Genomic DNA, 13,780 nt, shown 5'->3' with positions numbered 1-13,780 from the left:
CAGGTGAAGCTTTATTTATGTTGGATTCATCTTCTGCAAGTTTGAGAATAAATGCACTCAGATTAAACTTGAATTAGGAACCTAAAAGAGATAACTTCATTAATAACAGATTTTAAAAGGTACTATTTGTTAGTGTGTGAACTATAACATGGCAGTGAGGGAAGCATTCATAAAAACATAACAAATGAAAAACAACTAGCACATATTTAAACCCCATGGAGACCAGGAGAGCTTCCTATATGTTATATTTCTGATGTCTTTATTAAAATGAATTAGCGATGAATCATAGATCAATAATAGCAGAAGGCAGACAGAAAGACTAAAATGTCTTCTAATCAGACCACTGTGGTTCATAGTTCTCTGAGAGCTGATGTTTAAAGTAAATATAAATCACAGCCTTATAAACCAGGATGAAAAACTTCTCTGTCAACCTGAAATCAAACTAAAAGTCCACTTATGAACTATTTTCTTCCTATTTTTTTTAGATTAAAGGTCATTCTCTACATTACCAGTTTTTCTAACACTCCCCAGAATAAATTGTCTCTACTCACAGTTAAAGTCTGTCAGTCTCCAGTCTGTGTTAGCTCTTAGCTTAGCTTTCAAAACAGCCGACCCATTAAAAGATTTTGGCTTCAAGACTCTGAACAGCCTGAATTTCTTAGTGTCAAGTTTCAGAATAACAAGCTGAACCAGGTTGGAGACTAACAAACTAAATGTGTGTGAAGGCAGGTCATTGTTTGTGTTAGTCTCTGTGTGAGAGTGTTGGAACACTGTTAATGAAGAGCTTCCATTAATGAGGCTGGAGACCGTGAATGGATGAAGGATCAGAGGTTGTGATTGGTTGGGGAGTGGGACCATCAGCAGGTGGTGGATGAGAGCAGGGTAAACCTCAGTGTGACGTTTAAAAGTCGGCTTCTGCCATGGCGTCGGCGGTGTCAGGAGAGTTGGGGCTCAAGTACTCGAAGGCCTTCTGGCTCTGAGCGACAAACTGTTTGAGCGGCGTGAGGAGCAGCTCGGTGGCCGATGGCCTTCGGTAATCGCCGCCATCGGAAGACACAGGCAGAACTTCTGGTTTGGGGGGCGGGGGGTCTTTCACACTGGAGCGGCGACAAGTGGGGGGTTCAGGACTTTGAGGGCCACCAGAGTCACGGGCAGCACGGGAATAGATACTGCGTCCACGGCGAGGACGGGAGAGACTGTTGATCGAGCTGCGATGAGATGAGTTGTTAGACCTGAAGTCCTCCTGGTTCAGGAAATCTTCCACCTCCTGCTCAGACGGCTGCTGCAACTGAAAAACAATATTTACATCTATGGTTCATCACAACTTCAGGACTCAAACCTGATCAAAGAAACCAGGTTTTGTGTTAAGACTGGAATGGTCGGGATCCATCAGGCTCCATGGTCCTGACAGTCAGTCTGAGCTCTTCATGAGTGTGATCACTCCTGTCACTCAAACATTCTCCACCTGTGTCAACCTTTTGTCTTTCATCCAAATTTTCTCTCATTCCTCTGCCTCCTTCTCCCTTTTTGCTTTTCTTTTTCTGTCACCTCTGACTGTTTGCTCTCTTTTCCCACTGTTTTCAGTCCTGAGCTACCACAACATGTGAACAGGTGTTTACTTCTCTCTTCTGTTGTTTGGGAACAGATGGATGTTCATATCTCACACCTCTAGGGTGGATATGTTTGACCCTTTCATAGAGTGAGCAGAAACAACCCTCAGTAAAAATCTTATGTGCAGAAGATAAAAATAAACATTTTTTCAGGTGTCAGGTGTGTTCCAGGTGATCCCCCCCCTCACCTCTGGACTCACCATGTTGTAGAGCGGCGTGGTGTTGATCACCAGCTGCAGGAGCATCTTGGAGAGTTCCTGCAGGTCTCGAAGCAGCTCCTGGATCAGGGTCGGCAGCTCTCGGATCTGACGTACCGGACTCAACCCTGCCAACATGGTGGCCTGACCTTTCACTCTGTTCAGGGTCACCTCTCTGAGACTCTCTGCTTGATACACCAGCACCATTAGGAGGCCCTGCAGGTACTGCAGCAGGTCCCCCACCAGATCCAGGACCCGACCCAGACCCACCTGCAGAGAGATAAAATAAAAATCTGTGTTTTGTTCTGGCAAACCAAAAATTTTTTTAAAAAGTAACAGAAGCCAAATGCCCAAACACAGTGTTCAAAAACCCCTAAATGTTGGACACAAAAATATTCCACCCAGTTCTTTACCTCTCAGAAGAGATCAGGTTTATGTGTGGAGTCAGAAGAGCTGAAGAACAGCAACAGCTTTTACTCTGGGGACATTTGGAGCTTATTTACAGACATGGCTGCTGTCTGTTCTCCAGAGGATTTATTGTCATTTATTACACATTCAGCTGCTCTAAGGGCAGATGAGTTACAGTTTGCTCAGGCTGCGTCTGTGGGTCGGGCAGCTGTGACGTCCTGGAGCAAACAACAAACCCAGCTGGCTGTCCGTTATCACTCCATCACTTCAGATGCTTCACGCGGCACGTAGGCACAGAGTTTGAGTTCAATTACAGTCGTCTGCAGAGGAAACAGATCCCTTTATCTTAAATGAAGCTCATTTTCTTGTAGCCAGGATGTTCCCATGTCTGCTCTCACTGCTTTAAAAACAGATATGTGTCAGTGCTCAGACCACAAGCAGGGTCTGTAAACTTTCTTTAAAATATCACAGACGTATTCTGACAGTAGTGAGATCTGATCTGGATCTGCTGCCTGCTGAGGTTTTGATCTGATCTTCCAGATCTTTCCAGAGCTTCCCATTAATGACAGTCATTTCTAATAATATAATCAATACAAATTTAAAGCCAGCAGTGACATTGGTTGACTTAACAGATTCAAGTATGAAATGTGCATTTAGTTGTGTTTAACATCCACAGACTTTACTATAGAGCTGGTCTTTAAATACTTAAATGTCTACTAATACACAGTGTATTCTAGTTTATTAGCATTATTCTACAGTGGATGCTCAGTGTTTTCTATCTGTGGTGCAAAAATTCCACATTTCACAGGTTTCTAGGCTACTTTATTTCTAAATGTCTAATGTTTACTATTTCTACCTCAACCCAATGAAGCCCATCTGCACACTGACTGACGAAGTAAGAAAATAATCAAGACAACTGTATCTATGTTCTGATCAGCTGTGGCAGCATCCCCTCAAAGCAGGTTTTACAGTTTTGGTGTGTTCGACATTAAAATGTCAAGCTGATGATGGTGCAGGACCAAAGTCAGGAGTTATCACAGTTCATCCTGAGGGGAACGGGGAACATCTGACAAGGGCGAACAAAAACACACTGTCTGTTCTGTCACAGTAAACGTAATCTCTTAGACGACACACCCTGTTTTATAGTCAAAACAGGTTATTGATTATCAGAAAAAGAGATGTATAAATGAATGATGGAGATAGTTTATTGCAGTTTGAATTCCACCTGTGTTTGTGAAGATGTCTCTCTTATCCAAACTGCAGGACCAGAGTTTAATCAGTCTGACACTTTATTGTGAACTCAATAAGAAGAATTCATAAAAACATAATTCAGTTCTGAGAGAGATGAGTTTGTTCAGACTGTTTTACTGAAATCAATCAGTCAAACTGGAGCTGACAAGAATGAATGTACAGGACGACGATATGCTCGTGTGTGTCGTCACGTAGCTGCCATAAGCGCGCGCGCGCGCGCGCGCACACACACACACACACACACACCCAGCCCTCTGGGAGCAGCTGCTTCACGTCTCCTCTTCTGCTGGTTTATTTAGGACAATGTGTTTCTTCTGCACATCAGATTTTTATCAGCGTTCAGACCAAACAGCAGCTGCCTCACACTGACGGTGACTTAAAGCTAGAAAAGCTGTGTCTTGAAGCAGCTGAGCTACTGAGGACAGAAACATGTTCTGTGTTTGATGAAACATGCAGAAAAGGTCAACTTTATAAATTCACAAAAACATGAATGCACAAAATAAAAGCAACTGTCTGACTGCATTCTCTCGTCTTTCAGACATATTCCCACCTGAAAGTGTCCTGCTATCCAGAGGGTGAACCCTCTATATTTGAATAATGCTACCATCTTTCCTCCAGCGCCACCATCAGGACACCCACTAATGTTCACACTGAATGCAAAGTGAACTTTTTTTCTTATTGGCATGAAATTACCCATTTTTGTTCAGTTACTACTCTCAATATAAAAGCATGTGTGAATCAGAACACCACACACCTGAACAGGTGCTCACCTTGTCTGCGGCGTCTCCCAGAGTCCCGATGGCTCCCTGCAGCTGCTGTCTGACCTGCATCATACGATGATGAAGCTGCAGGACGAGACGCAGCAGGAGGCTGCGGACCCGCATCCACAGACTGGGCTCATCATCCTCGTTTTCATCCTCATACTGCTGCACCCTCATCTCCCACTCCTGACCTGGTGGATGACAACAGGAGCGTTTGTACACCCAGTGAAAATTATTTATTGAACATACAGCACTGTGATTCATCGTGCATCCCACTGTGCAGGACAACAAGCCCATAAAGTACCCATTACATTTATTTTCAGGGGCAAGAAGAACCAGGAGTCCTGCAGTAGATGGTCTGATCCCCAGAGAGCCCAGAACTGGGAAGTGTGGATTCAGTCTGGGATCAAATAGAGAGTCAGAATACACTGAATCCACAGAAGAACTGCAGCAGCTTCGGTTTAAACAGCTGCTAAAGCTTTTTGCTAAAGGATTTGGAAGACTAAGACCTGGAATTTCCATGTAAAAATGACAAGCCCCGAGTCCAACATGACCTAACTTGATGCTATGATGCAGCAACATGTGATCAGCCTCTTCACTGTGCTCACTGTAACATCACACCTGAGAATATGAGAAATGTTCAAAGTCAGAAACAACAGCAACCCTCTGTCCATCCAGACTCCTGACCGTCCCTCTGACTCTCTCCTCACTAATGTCTGCTCAGGAAACTGTTTGTGATTTAACAGACTTTTAGCTCCCTCTGCTGATTCACTTCAGACTGCAGCTGAGTATCAAAACCATCTGTCAGAGTAACAGAGTCCAGTCCAACAACAGCACAAACTGCAGCCTTCAGATGAATGAACAGCTATGAAACAATATGAACACAAACTGAACATTATCACCTTCACGAAGGAGGATTTAATGCAGGACTGTTGGATTAGACTGACTGGGTCCGACACAGGAGTTCCTAATAAACTGCTTCTTAGGTCTGTTTAAACAAAGACATTTCCGCCTCAATATCAGACCAAAGACTGACTGTCAGGTTTTAAATTAATCAGTTCTATTTTAGGAAACTGACATGAAGATAATTGTGCATCCAATCAGACCATTTTCTTTTCATGATGTATCTGCAATAAAATAAAACTCAGTGCTGATTTTGCATTTGAGAAAATGCAATCAGAGTTCAATTTATCTGATCACAGTGTAGATATCTAGACTTACACTGCAAAATACTGGAGCATACTTTTCCCATAATGCACCTGGAGTGTTGCAGATTAGAGCCTGGTAAACAGGCACATCTCTAAACTCCCCAATTCCAGAAACTGGATTACAGATGTGTGTTTTCTCAGCCTGAGGGCTGATTTGCAAAAGAAAAATTGGAGCAATGACCCTTTAAAACTTAGGAATCTTTATTCACAACTGCTGTCCAGTCTGTAACCAATCTGACTGTGACCAGTGTCATTAAAAGTATCTGATTGTTTAGATGTCACAAATTCTCTAACAAGATTAAATGTTTCTGAAGGATTTTCACAGTGTTGACACAGTTACCCAGAATGCCCCTATACTCACGCAATGTGGGTGGGAGGGGCAGGTAGTAGGCAGTGGCGTCCTCCAGACGAGTTAGCACATTGTCCAGTCCGGTCGTGGTGGCTTGGCCCACCTGAGAGTTTTGCAGCAGCTGCACTGCCCCCCAGGTTGCATCAGCCAGGTGCTCCCACCGATCCAGAGCTCCGTCCAAACCGTCCACCAGCCACAGCTGCACGTTGTCCAGGGTCAGGAACAGGGCGTCCTTCAGGTGACCAATGACCTGGTCAGAAGGAGACAACACCTGGTCAGCACTGGGCACAGCAGTCAGTGTTAGCAGCCCGTAGCTCTGTGTGCAGTCACTACGTCACTGCCGTTATTGCTCACAGCAGAGTCTGTGGTGCTCCCAAAACCAAATGATAAATCACATTGTTTACTTTATGGTCACACAATGTGATTTTCTAATGTGGGAGTTAAAATTCAAATTTAAATATGAAACATAAAAATATTTCACTAAGTGCTGTTTGTTTCATGTTTGGATTTCTGCACACAGATTACTCCAATCAGTAATAACAATTAACCAGAAATATACTGATTTAGCTATTTAGCTTGTATGTTCGGAATGTGGAGCACAGTCCCTTTGTTGTTTTGACTTCCAGTTTAGAAAAGCAGAATGTCCTCTGGGGCCACCATAGAGTACTAGGAGAAACACTCTTAACTAATTTCCTGATTAATTACTTAAGATTATTAATTAACTAGTGACAAATGGTTGGTGATTCATTTCCTCAGGGCTAATCTGCACATACAGAAGAACAAACCTCGTCTGTGGACTGGTTCAGGATGGGGAAGTTTTTCTCCAGACGGTCAAGACCAACAAGAGCAAAGCTGTTAGCGACTTCAACTGTTGACAGAAAGCAGAATGAGATTAAAATCATTTTTCAATGATTCACTCTGGATCTAACTGAACACACTTCAGTTTAAACAGTCTACACATAAACACTGACAAAACGTATTAACTACTTTTAAACAGACTATAGCAGTGACCAACACTGGTCATCAAGAGCTACTGTCCTGCTTGTTTTCCTGATAGCCCTGCCCTACCCACTGCAGTTTACCTGGATCAGGTGTGTTCGGCCAATCAGAAACTGAAAGGACCAGGATAGTTGGAAAACCTGCATAACAGTATCTCTGGAGAACCAGGGTTGAACACCACTGGACTATAATGTAGTTTATAAACACATCTAACATGTTTCTTAATGCTCAGTATTTACCTTCTCTCAAATATATTTTACATCAGTTTAGTCAGCAGCCCCTACCTCTGGGTCCACAGGGGGAGTGACATTAATAAATAAAGCGACCTGCTCACAGCTGCGGTACAGTGGGTTAGGATCCAGTTCATGCATCATTAGAGACTAAATATATGACTATTGATTATACGGCATAAACAGGGGGATTAGCAGTATTAGCAGAAGACCGTGAAGGCGTCTACAGATTGCAGTAGTAGTAATAGCAGTATTAGTGGTAGTCGTGTTTATTTCAACGTACTCTGAGGCTCCAGACTCTGGAGGAGGGGCGTAGCTTGCATCATGGCCATGTGCGAGACGCTGCGAACACTGACCTCAGCCACTCCTCCCATCAGCCCCAGCAGGGGGTAACGACCTTTGGCCTCAGAGTACACTGAGGTCACTGACTGTAAGGCCGAGCGAACCAGAGGCAGGCGAGAAACTCTCAGCACTGCGCTGGTCTGAAAAACAGGCATGAAACTGTGATGGGTACATCCACAGCTACTGTAGGTACGGACACAAAGATCTGATTCTTCCAATCCACAGGCAGCTTCTGAGCTGTACAAGTCAAGCTGTATTCAGCTATAATTCCGAATAATATCATTATCATCACATTAGTCACAGATTCAGTTTTCTCCAGAAGTTCAAAAGGCCTTTCTGACCTTCTGGTCTCACCTCATCATTGTGATAATCTGAGGCTTCTCTGTCAGCGAACCTGAGGAGAGAGACAGAGGAGATGTCACAGACCAAACACATCACCAGCTCTGCGCGAGGCATCAGCTGCTGCTCTTCCACAAAGCCAACGTCTGTCAGCTGCAAATAGCATGAAAAATCTGTGGTTCCTTATGAGCAGAGAGGAGCACGCTGTTTTCTGACCCAGCCACCAAACCCAAACAGCTCAGACACCCAACACAAACCACATACTGAGCCTATTCTTTAAACCAGAGCACAGAGAAGCAGCGTGAAAATATTCTGCTAGTATAACTTTCAAACAGACTATGCAGTTTACACCTCGACAGTTTCTTTATTTAGAAGAAGAGAAGTACGTCAGGTTATTCATCAGAAGGGAAAAATATTCAAAGAGAGGTTCTGTCATTTAAATGATTCAGAGGAACAGAGATTTTTCTGTCTTCTCAGAGTCAGATGACAAGATGATGTGTTGATGTGTTTGCTTTTAATTTCATTATCTGTTGGTTTCACTGCTGTAAAATCAATGTCATCCTTAAAACTCAAACCCCAGAGTGGTGATAAGCACAGTGGAAAAAACACAGTTACCCATTATCAACCAATAAAACAAAGCAAATTCAGGGAAGATGATAATTTTTAAGGACAATTCTAACATTATGACATTAATTTGAACTTTTTTTCAGGAATTTCTTGAGGAACTTTCTAAATCTTTCTCTGGAAATAATTCCAGGCTGCAAATGAAAATTCTTTTCATTAACAACTCTCTTGTAAAATCACTTTCCCTAGATCAGTTTCCCTTGATCACTGTCTGAGCCTATTTGCACAAAGGGAGAACCAAACCATAAAAAGCTTCAAGGAGTGAAGCCACAACCAGACACCAAATACTCAGAGGTCAGTGTTAGAGACTCTAAAAAACAAAAAACGAATGAATTTAACCTCAAGCGTTTTAATTTTTCACTTAAACTGGCTGATTAAACACTTGTCATTATTGATTATTGTTGTAAACGATCATTTTAATGTCAGTGAGACTGTTTTGTGTAAAATAATAAGTTTCTAAGAAAGAAGCTAATACAGGGAGCTCAGGTCACTTTCTGTTTTATTTAACCATTAACTGATGGGAACAGTGAGAACCCCTGTCAGTTACACAGAACAAGTGGAACATCTGGAACCAGAAAAAAAACACTTCGACAAGTGAACCTTTGGCTTTTTTGTCACAAAGCATGAACCTGAACTGATTTAGGAATAAGTCTGCTGCAGGTGAGAATCCACTTAAGTTACTTAAGTTTAAAGCATAAAGCAGAATGTGTGCAGTCTTACCTCATCACAGCAGCTGGAACTGAGCGGTGAAGATGATGATGGAGACGATGAAGACTGTACTGGTAAAGCTGCTGATAAAGTGTCTGAGGGTGAGGTCACTGCTGACGAATCAGCCGTGTGTCGTTTGTTTCTCTGTGAGTGACCAATCAGTTTCCTCCGAGGGAACCACGTCACTCAGGAAACTGGGCTGTGGGAGAAATATGGAAAGACCAGTTTATTATTCTGATCATGCATCACTGATAATATTATAACTCACTGAAATAAATACTATTTCAGAGATTTTCCAGACCGTCTCGTTTTCCTTCAGATTTTTATTCATTTTCAGTTTAACTCCCACATTAGAATTTTTAGAGCCCAAACATGAACAAAACAGATTCGGATTCTGTTAGACAGCCACTTGACTTGAAAATGAAAGACGAATTTTTAACATTCATCAAGATCAATTTAACACACAAATTCCTAGTGTAGGTAAATGTCTCTTATGAACCTCACCTGTCGGTTCTGTAGCACAGATGAAGCTGTGATGAAACAGGAGGTTCCGTCTGTTTAGATCACTGTCATTGCTGGGAACTTCTGTTACAAATAAAACATAAGGTTCTTTTACATTGAGCAGATAAAACCTTGGAGCACAATGTAATTTGTTTTTAAAACATTGCAGGAAAAACGCTGGTTTACAGAGTCTTAGAACTAAGATTAAGAGCGGAGCATAAACCTTCTTGAGGCACCGAGACACAAGCCAGAGCTGATATGGACACAGCCTGAGCTGATACAATCTGCAGCTGCTTGAATAATCGATTGTCAGTTTCCTTGACACAAACAAATAGAAGTCTTTAAAAAAATCCAAACTGAACTTAATACAATGTTAAACTTTCGTTCATTTAATTAGAGCTGAAAGCAACAATGGAACAAACAGACGACAGCATCAGTTTTGGAAATCAGTTGATCAACAGACTGTAACAGCTCATGATACATTCATACTGTCACTGGAGCCTCTGACATATTTATTGTACATATATTTTTAATATCCAAGCCTATTCGCACTTATGCACAAACCTTAATGTGCAGTTATCATCCATCGAACCTGTTCTAAGCAGTAAATAGACTAGTTCTTTTTTTAATACACTACAGGTTAAAGGTCGTGTGCATCTTGAAGCCAATCATCTTGTTCTTTTCTTCCACAGCCTCATTATCCTGACTCCCTTTGTTCATTGGCTTTTCCTCAGAACCAGTCCTGCTTCCTGCCAGGCTGGATGGACCACAGTCTTTTCCAACACTGCCTTTATACACACACAGTTTGTTGGAAGGACTCAGCCAAAGCTGGGACACCTGGAGGAAACTGTTTGAATCCATTTTCCAGGCTTCATTTCATCCTAGTGAAGGAGAAAAGATGGAAGGAAGCCATCACTACATCTGACATTTCCACTCACTTTCTGCTTTTCCCTCTGACACTTGACCACTTTGCTTTGGACCAGTTTAGCTTCAGCCCTGGACCTGAGCTCTTTACATGTCATAAGAGAGCTGGAAACAGGGGTGACGCAAACCTTTGACCTGTTGTGTATTTTTATTGATTTGTACTTTATATTCTGTTCGGTTTCATAACCAATTTAACATAAACACCTCCGGCACTCACTTATTTCTGTGATTTATATAAAGTAGATGCAACACTGCATCTTCTCTACAGGATGAATAAAGTACTCTCTGTTTCTCTGCCCATTAACGAATCATCCAGAGCAACACATCAGCTGCAATCAGCCGTGTCAGTTAGAGATGTTTTGACACTCGGTTCACTTTGGGTCAAATACTCAGATTCTTTAAATTCCACAAATAAATCTCCTTTTGAACTTTTACAGTCAACAGTCTGTGCTCTGACACTACAGACGTCAGCACCAGAAAAATAGTGATGCCAAACTAATAGCGTTTACAATTAACATAACAGATCGCTTTACACACTTCTAGACTAAAACTGTCATGTTCCAGTATAAATGCTGAGCAATTTGGTTTGGGAGTAGAGTGTTAAAAAAAAAACATGCTAATTATCTGGCTAATAAATTAGAAATGTAATTCTTACAACAATACAGAGCTTGTTTGTCATTTGAAAACAGAAAAAACATCATATGCTCCTCTTGGCACAAGATAGTTTTATCACACTATGAAAGGTCAGTGTTTGTGACTCCATTTCCTCTGAGAGGAAGTGCATTACGAAATTCATTCATCATAGAGGTCATGAAAAGCTGTGCACACACCTTGTTTTCTCTGATGCCACCAGTGTGGAGATTTTTCTGCTTAAAGCTTGAGGGGGAGGGAAGGCCACAGAATTCCTGTCATGAAGGCATCAGTTTCTGAGTCTTTCTGGGAAATGTTCATGTGACAGAGGATCACTGATGCTGGTTTAACACGCTTCATTACACTGGGTTTGGTGGTTTTTCTACCAGCACCCACTGAGGAAAGTACAGAGCAAGTTCAGCCTGTAAAGAACTGAGTCATTAACTTATTATATTCAGTCTGGTGAGTTTTAAGGTTTCTTAAAAATCTCAATACAGATCTAAAACAACAGGAAATATATCCACCTAACAAGTCAAAGCCCAATACATTATCCTCTATGCGGTAGACCTCCATTTTTCATTGTTCAAAACTATTAAAAACAACAGGGAGCCACACCGCTGCACTGGGTCACATGGTTCTTTGCAGCAGGTGCCCCAGAGGCCCGTCTTTTTCCAAAAACCAGGTCCAGTGGCTTTTTACAGCCTAAGAGTTAGAAGAAGAAGAACAATGTGAGCACAGCAATGTTTTGCATCTGCTTCAGTGACAATTCACGCGTGAAACACAAAAATAGGGGCTGCTATTAGCTAAAAAACCTAGGTATTTTAGAGCTAATGTTAATTGTAAGGTGAGTGGATGTCTTGTAAATCCTGTCCAGACCTTGTGCCATGACAAATTCATACCGGCATTTTAGGTATAGAAAATACTATGGAAAACATGCATTTCACTTATTTTCTTAGTGCTGAGCTCTTGGGCTGTTAAACATACCTGTACCAGCTTTGACTTAAACTATGCACTGCCCATTTTATGATGAAAAAATAACACAGAACTAAAGAAAAAACTGCACAGCTGGTCAGGATTGCCATAGAATACTGTAAGTGAAAGTCATATTAATCACATTTTTATAAAAATAACAGAGAATGACAGTGTGACATTCTTCCACTGCTGTCTTTGAGGACACTACAGAGAAAATTCCTGCAGACATTTCAACAAGATAAAACAGTGATGCCTGTAACAGCTGCGCCACACGAGGCCGCCAAACATCAACACATATTTTGAGTTTTCTCACTCCTCAACATCCGCCATTTTTATGGCCCATCCCGCCAATTTCTCCTGCCAACTACCGCGAACACACGTTATTATATGCTCAAAGCACGTATCATTGTTCAGACAGTATTTTATGAATCACTAGAGACTCTTCTAACTACCTGGACGAAAATGATTCAGTCCTGTGTATGGTGAAAAGATTTTCTTAACCTGTTTTCCAAGTTAGGACTGTTTCCTGTCCAGGTAGCTGGTTAATCGTCGCCATCTTTGTCTTTATTCAGGACCAAAGTCACAACCTGGGAAATGGTTTTAAATTATTTTTTATTCATTCATCATAAAATGTAATAATTCAGAGCTACATTAAGCGTTGCAATTTTGAAGCAAAGGCCTGTAAGACCTGGAGAAGCTGGTGGTTTGCTAACTAGCCAACTATTCTCCGCTGTGAAAACACGCTAACGCTAACACGATGTTAGCAAACGCCAATAAGAAAAACAAAGTTTTATCAACAAGTAATTGATAAAAGACGCCAGAAACAATCGCCAAATAAACAACCGACTCATTAGTGTGAAATACAAATGGACTCACCTGTTCAAAAGGACTAACTCAGACTTTCCTGCCGCACTTCACCAAATTAAATCCCCATTGCTCAAAATGGCGTCTGTTTTTGTTTTCCTACGGCGGTAAACAGACGCGGTCACGTGGCTGCTCTAAACCCGCCACTTCTGTGACGTCGTCTCTAGGTATTTTAGGGGGCGGGGCTAAAAGGCCACCAGTTTCCATAGCAATCAATATTATTGTTGTTTTGATAAACTTTAATAGTTAAATAATTTATTGCATGCTTTTTAATATACTCTAATATATGATAATGTCATATCTTTCCATTAATAAATGAGACAAGTAGATGACTGACAATAAAATGAATGTGATAAATTTAAGGAACTAAAATAATACATATTTGTCTGTCAGTGACTGTGGTTTTTTAATTTCCCTCTTAAACGACTTCCCATGCATGTTTTATTTTTATTTGGTGGCTATATGTAAACACAGGACTATCTTTATATCAGTTCAATTAAACATCACTTACGGGGTTAAGAGTTTGTAATATGAAAATTTAGACCTGATTTTTAATTCTCTAATATTCTCACACTAATATACACTCAGTGGGCTTTTTAGGTACACCTGTGAAGCCGAGGCGATTCAATGCAACTGCTTTGCCACAAATTCTTTGCAAAGTTTTTAAGGTCCAGGTTTTGACAGAAATGCGTGAATTAATTTTTCTATTCATCAAAGTTCACAGGTAAAGGTGCTCCTCAAATGTAATGTAGTCCAGTACAAAAGGTGATCGATCTCTAGTGGCATCATATGAGCCGACTTTACAGCAGATTAGATTGTACAGGTGTACCTAATAAAGGGAACACTGGGTGTGAATGTGTGTA

General features: G+C 41.4%; 1 protein-coding gene across 2 annotated transcripts; it reads right to left on the bottom strand.

Annotated features, from left to right (window-relative positions):
* Positions 1–3: 3 nt before the first annotated feature.
* On the bottom strand, positions 4–9,110 carry plin6 (perilipin 6). 2 transcript variants are annotated; one of them, XM_026317313.1, is made up of 8 exons: positions 9,039–9,110; positions 7,710–7,749; positions 7,297–7,495; positions 6,570–6,652; positions 5,797–6,034; positions 4,237–4,418; positions 1,799–2,077; positions 4–1,288 (listed from the first exon to the last, which is right to left on the bottom strand). In XM_026317313.1, the coding sequence occupies exons 1-8, from the start codon at positions 9,041–9,043 to the stop codon at positions 902–904; spliced, it is 1,413 nt and encodes a 470-aa protein (XP_026173098.1). In that variant the 5' UTR covers positions 9,044–9,110; the 3' UTR covers positions 4–901. The 2 variants fall into 2 exon arrangements, with proteins under 2 accessions (XP_026173098.1, XP_026173099.1); XM_026317314.1 differs by having other exon boundaries at positions 1,811–2,077.
* Between the last annotated feature and the right edge of the window lie 4,670 nt (positions 9,111–13,780).

This window comes from Mastacembelus armatus, chromosome 16, assembly GCF_900324485.2.
Source record: "Mastacembelus armatus chromosome 16, fMasArm1.2, whole genome shotgun sequence".
Taxonomy (NCBI): Eukaryota; Metazoa; Chordata; class Actinopteri; order Synbranchiformes; family Mastacembelidae; genus Mastacembelus; species Mastacembelus armatus.
This window is presented reverse-complemented; position numbering and strand designations above follow the sequence as displayed.

Coding starts and splice junctions, on each gene's coding strand:
- plin6 (XM_026317313.1), bottom strand. Junction 4,419..5,796: donor GCCCCTCCCACCCACATTGC/GTGAGTATAGGG, acceptor GTCATCCACCAG/GTCAGGAGTGGGAGATGAGG. Junction 1,289..1,798: donor ACAACATGGTGAGTCCAGAG/GTGAGGGGGGGG, acceptor ATTGTTTTTCAG/TTGCAGCAGCCGTCTGAGCA.